Source organism: Archocentrus centrarchus, unplaced genomic scaffold (assembly GCF_007364275.1).
Source record: "Archocentrus centrarchus isolate MPI-CPG fArcCen1 unplaced genomic scaffold, fArcCen1 scaffold_48_ctg1, whole genome shotgun sequence".
NCBI classification, from domain to species: domain Eukaryota; kingdom Metazoa; phylum Chordata; class Actinopteri; order Cichliformes; family Cichlidae; genus Archocentrus; species Archocentrus centrarchus.
This window is the reverse complement of record NW_022060272.1, coordinates 252,875-258,874: the sequence shown is the minus strand read 5'-3', so window position 1 is coordinate 258,874 and position 6,000 is coordinate 252,875. Positions and strand designations below refer to the sequence as shown.

The following is a 6,000-nucleotide window of genomic DNA, read 5'->3' as shown; positions in this document are numbered from 1 at the left end:
TTCTTTTGTGGTGGTGAAAGGCACATTTGTACTTGAAGTACTGACAGATGGTCTTGATGTTACAACTGTGGGTCCCTGGCCTGTTGTTTGAACGCCTGGAGCCTGGCTGGTGGTTTCAACAACAACTGTGGTAGAGGATGTTACTGGTCCCGATGAAACTACTTCTGATGGTTTTGTTGTCGCAATTGTCAGTGTTGTAGATTCTGATGCTTTCCTTTCTGTGGTTGTAAATGATGTTCCCTCTGTCCTGGTGAAAGGCCCTGTTGTAGTGGCAGTACTCCCAGATGGTCTTGATGTTACAACTGTGGGTCCCTGGCCTGTTGTTTGAACGCCTGGAGCCTGGCTGGTGGTTTCAACAACAGCAGTGGTAGAGGATGTTACTGGTCCCGATGTAACTACTTTTGATGGTTTTGTTGTCGCAATTGTCAGTGTTGTAGCTTCTGATGCTGCCGTTTCTGAAGGAGTAGATATTGCTTCTCTTGTGGTGGTGAAAGGCACTTTTGTACTTGAAGTACTGACAGATGGTCTTGATGTTACAACAGTGGGTCCCTGGCCTGTTGTTTGAACGCCTGGAGCCTGGCTGGTGGTTTCAACAACAGCAGTGGTAGAGGATGTTACTGGTCCTGATGTAACTACTTCTGATGGTTTTGTTGTCGCAATTGTCAGTGTTGTAGCTTCTGATGCTTTCCTTTCTGTGGTTGTAAATGATGTTCCCTCTGTCCTGGTGAAAGGCCCTGTTGTAGTGGCAGTACTCACAGATGGTCTTGATGTTACAACTGTGGGTCCCTGGCCTGTTGTTTGAATGCCTTGAGCCTGGCTGGTGGTTTCAACAACAGCTGTGGTAAAGGATGTTACTGGTCCCGATGTAACTACTTTTGATGGTTTTGTTGTCACAATTGTGAGTGTTGTAGCTTCTGATGCTGCCGTTTCTGAAGTAGTAAATGATGTTCCCTCTGTGCTGGTGAAAGGCCCTGTTGTAGTGGCAGTACTCACAGATGGTCTTGATGTTACAACAGTGGTTTCTTGTCCTGTTGTTTGAACGCCTGGAACCTGGCTGGTGGTTTCAACAACAGCAGTGGTAGAGGATGTTACTGGTCCCGATGTAACTACTTTTGATGGTTTTGTTGTCACAATTGTCAGTGTTGTAGATTCTGATGCTGCCGTTTCTGAAGGAGTAGATGTTGCTTCTTTTGTGGTGGTGAAAGGCACATTTGTACTTGAAGTACTGACAGATGGTCTTGATGTTACAACAGTGGGTCCCTGGCCTGTTGTTTGAACGCCTGGAGCCTGGCTGGTGGTTTCAACAACAGCAGTGGTAGAGGATGTTACTGGTCCCGATGTAACTACTTCTGATGGTTTTGTTGTCGCAATTGTCAGTGTTGTAGCTTCTGATGCTTTCCTTTCTGTGGTTGTAAATGATGTTCCCTCTGTCCTGGTGAAAGGCCCTGTTGTAGTGGCAGTACTGACAGATGGTCTTGATGTTACAACAGTGGGTCCCTGGCCTGTTGTTTGAACGCCAGGAGCCTGGCTGGTGGTTTCAACAACAGCTGTGGTAGAGGATGTTACTGGTCCCGATGAAACTACTTCTGATGGTTTTGTTGTCGCAATTGTCAGTGTTGTAGCTTCTGATGCTTTCCTTTCTGTGGTTGTAAATGATGTTCCCTCTGTCCTGGTGAAAGGCCCTGTTGTAGTGGCAGTACTCACAGATGGTCTTGATGTTACAACTGTGGGTCCCTGGCCTGTTGTTTGAACGCCTGGAGCCTGGCTGGTGGTTTCAGCAACAGCTGTGGTAAAGGATGCTACTGGTCCCGATGTAACTACTTTTGATGGTTTTGTTGTCACAATTGTCAGTGTTGTGGCTTCTGATGCTGCCGTTTCTGAAGGAGTAGATGTTGCTTCTCTTGTGGTGGTGAAAGGCACATTTGTACTTGAAGTACTGACAGATGGTCTTGATGTTACAACAGTGGGTCCCTGGCCTGTTGTTTGAACGCCTGGAGCCTGGCTGGTGGTTTCAACAACAGCAGTGGTAGAGGATGTTACTGGTCCCGATGTAACTACTTCTGATGGTTTTGTTGTCGCAATTGTCAGTGTTGTAGCTTCTGATGCTTTCCTTTCTGTGGTTGTAAATGATGTTCCCTCTGTCCTGGTGAAAGGCCCTGTTGTAGTGGCAGTACTCACAGATGGTCTTGATGTTACAACTGTGGGTCCCTGGCCTGTTGTTTGAACGCCTGGAGCCTGGCTGGTGGTTTCAACAACAGCTGTGGTAAAGGATGTTACTGGTCCCGATGTAACTACTTTTGATGGTTTTGTTGTCACAATTGTGAGTGTTGTAGCTTCTGATGCTGCCGTTTCTGAAGGAGTAAATGATGTTCCCTCTGTGCTGGTGAAAGGCCCTGTTGTAGTGGAAGTACTCACAGATGGTCTTGATGTTACAACTGTGGGTCCCTGGCCTGTTGTTTGAACGCCTGGAGCCTGGCTGGTGGTTTCAACAACAGCTGTGGTAAAGGATGCTACTGGTCCGGATGTAACTACTTTTGATGGTTTTGTTGTCGCAATTGTCAGTGTTGTAGCTTCTGATGCTGCCGTTTCTGAAGGAGTAGATGTTGCTTCTTTTGTGGTGGTGAAAGGCACATTTGTACTTGAAGTACTGACAGATGGTCTTGATGTTACAACTGTGGGTCCCTGGCCTGTTGTTTGAACGCCTGGAGCCTGGCTGGTGGTTTCAACAACAGCTGTGGTAGAAGATGTTACTGGTCCCGATGTAACTACTTTTGATGGTTTTGTTGTCACAATTGTCAGTGTTGTAGCTTCTGGTGCTGCCGTTTCTGAAGGAGTAGATGTTGCTTCTCTTGTGGTGGTGAAAGGCACATTTGTACTTGAAGTACTGACAGATGGTCTTGATGTTACAACTGTGGGTCCCTGGCCTGTTGTTTGAACGCCTGGAGCCTGGCTGGTGGTTTCAACAACAGCTGTGGTAGAGGATGTTACTGGTCCCGATGAAACTACTTCTGATGGTTTTGTTGTCGCAATTGTGAGTGTTGTAGATTCTGATGCTTTCCTTTCTGTGGTTGTAAATGATGTTCCCTCTGTCCTGGTGAAAGGCCCTGTTGTAGTGGCAGTACTCACAGATGGTCTCGATGTTACAACAGTGGGTCCCTGGCCTGTTGTTTGAACGCCTGGAGCCTGGCTGGTGGTTTCAACAACAGCTGTGGTAGAGGATGTTACTGGACCCGATGTAACTACTTCTGATGGTTTTGTTGTCGCAATTTTCAGTGTTGTAGCTTCTGATGCTTTCCTTTCTGTGGTTGTAAATGATGTTCCCTCTGTCCTGGTGAAAGGCCCTGTTGTAGTGGCAGTACTCACAGATGGTCTTGATGTTACAACTGTGGGTCCCTGGCCTGTTGTTTGAACGCCTGGAGCCTGGCTGGTGGTTTCAACAACAGCTGTGGTAGAGGATGTTACTGGTCCCGATGTAACTACTTCTGATGGTTTTGTTGTCGCAATTGTCAGTGTTGTAGCTTCTGATGCTTTCCTTTCTGTGGTTGTAAATGATGTTCCCTCTGTCCTGGTGAAAGGCCCTGTTGTAGTGGAAGTACTGACAGATGGTCTTGATGTTACAACTGTGGGTCCCTGGCCTGTTGTTTGAACACCTGGAACTGGGGTAGATTTTTCAACAACAGCATTCGTAGAGGGTGTTACTGATGTAACTGCTGTAGCAACTGTAGTTGTTTCAGTCTTTGATGTTGTAACACCAGTCATGTAAACGGTTGTGCTGCCTGGAAGTGTCTGTGTTATAGGTCCTATAGAAGTTTTTCTGACTGTTGTTGTGCTGAAATAGCCTTTTGTAGTTGTTCTAGTTTCTTGGACTGTTGTTTGTACCCCTGGAACCGATGTTGTCTTTTCAAGAACAGTAGAGGCTGAGGATGTCAATGGTCCACTTGTCAGTTCTTTAAGAGGAGATGTTGTCTCAGTTTGTATTGACATGGCTCCTGATGTGGTCATTTTTATACTTGTGGTTTCAGTTTCAAATGTAGTGGTGAATGGTGATGTAGCATTAGCAACTGTGATAAAGATAATGTATGTTATGAAAATAGGTACATAATCAATATCTTTTTCACAATGTTTCATATATCTGTTTGCAATTGATAAATTAAGTATCTGTAGTTATCATTAGGATCAATATGCCATGAAACCACATTGTACATTTTTGTACCTGAAGTAGTCTTCCGTATTGTACTAAATGTGAAGGGAACTGTTGTAGGTCCAGGTGTTGTTGTTGTTAAGCAGGGGTATACGTTCCTTGTTACAATTCCATTGGCATCACACTGAGCTGTGATGCAGTTTCCTAGGCCGTCAGTTGTGTTGTAGATAGTGTCCCCATAGTTGTATATTTTGCCATTAATGATACATGTGCAAGCTAAAAATACAGAGTTTTGCATCTTTATAAACACAAAATTACATATAAATGCAAACACACTGATTATATTACATATGCATTTTATACTTTGCAATAAATAGATTTTTTGCATACATATACATGTATAATCCTATAGTATACTTACAGTTGACACTGTAGTTGCACATTATCCCCGAAATTGTACAGGAGCTTTGAAATAAAACAAGGTTATGGTTATTTTACTAGTGTCTGGTGTTACACTGACTGTTGCATGCATGAGGTTAAATATTACATGTCTTCCCGTTTCATTATATGAAGGCAAATATCAAACTAAATTTGTGCCATATAACCTACATATGTCAAAATAAAGTGTGGCTGAAATTTCAGATAAAAGTGACTTGTACAAAACTCTTGTAACATAAGTATTCCAAATACTTATGTTACATGAGAATGTTTTTATGAGAAAGTCTCATAAAAATGTATCTGTTCATTAAGACCAAAGAACAGATGTAATTGCCTTAAAAATGGAATATTTCGAATACAGTGCCATGAAAAATTGTTTACCCCCTTCCTGATTTATTTGTTTTTTGTCACATTCAGATGTTTCAGATCATCAAACAAATTTTAATATTAGTAAACCCAAGTAAATAGAAAAGGCAATTTTTATGAAATGATGATTTCATTTATTAGGGAAAAAACATAGCCAAACCTACCTAGCCTTGTATAAAAAGTAATGGCCCCTTACCTTAAATCATGAATTAATTGTAATTGACCACCACCATTTTTGAAACCAATTATTAGTTTGATTTTTTTCACACAGAGTTTGGATAACTTTTTCCCTAAAAATTAAATCATAATTCAAAAACTGCACTCTGTATTTACTTGCATTATCTTTGTCTAATGTGAAAATTTGTTTGATGATCTGAAACATTTAAGTTTGACAAATGTGCAACTAAGAAATCAGGAAGGGGACAATACTTTTTCAAGGCACTGTATATTACATCAAATGAGCACATGTTCAATTATGCATGCTTCACAAAATACTGTATGCAAAGCTCTGAATAGGATGATGTATAGTATGAGACATACCAACTGTAGCAGTTTTCTGATGGAATCTTTTCACCTATGCTGTAATGGGTGCTTTGGTCATCATAACATCCACAATGGTCCCAGGTGACACACTTCATACTGTCTTCATCAAAGTAGGGTTGAGTTGGGGGGCACTGTGGATAGCAGCCTGCAATATTTTATAATACTGATTAACTTCAGTAGAATTACAAGTACAAGTAAAAAGGCATATATATATATATATATATATATATATATATATATATATATATATATATATATATATATATATATATATAGACACACACAGAATGTGTAAACAAGCAATCTTCTTTAACACCAAATCAAACAGTGTTCTGTAAATGGGTCTCACTAACAAAACAAGCCTCTGTACTGCTTTTGGGCCTTGTCTCAAATGTTAAATGGTAAATAGACTGGTTCTTATAAAGCCCTTTTCTCACTGAAACTGTTTTATACAGCTTATCTCATTCACCCATTTTTACACCCATTCATACAAGATGTTCTAAGTGCATTCT

The 6,000-nt window shown here is 41.6% G+C and overlaps 1 protein-coding gene across 1 annotated transcript in view; it reads right to left on the bottom strand.

Annotated features, from left to right (window-relative positions):
* Positions 1-352: 352 nt before the first annotated feature.
* The window catches only part of LOC115777281 (mucin-5AC-like), a 30,433-nt gene continuing 24,785 nt past the window's right edge, over positions 353-6,000 (bottom strand). The window contains exons 26-31 of the mRNA XM_030725127.1: positions 5,486-5,633; positions 3,463-3,650; positions 2,791-3,104; positions 1,822-2,002; positions 757-1,166; positions 353-580 (exon numbers count right to left, since the gene is read on the bottom strand). Coding sequence (XP_030580987.1) covers positions 353-580; positions 757-1,166; positions 1,822-2,002; positions 2,791-3,104; positions 3,463-3,650; positions 5,486-5,633 — 1,469 coding nt within the window. The remainder of the gene's footprint in view (positions 581-756; positions 1,167-1,821; positions 2,003-2,790; positions 3,105-3,462; positions 3,651-5,485; positions 5,634-6,000) is intronic.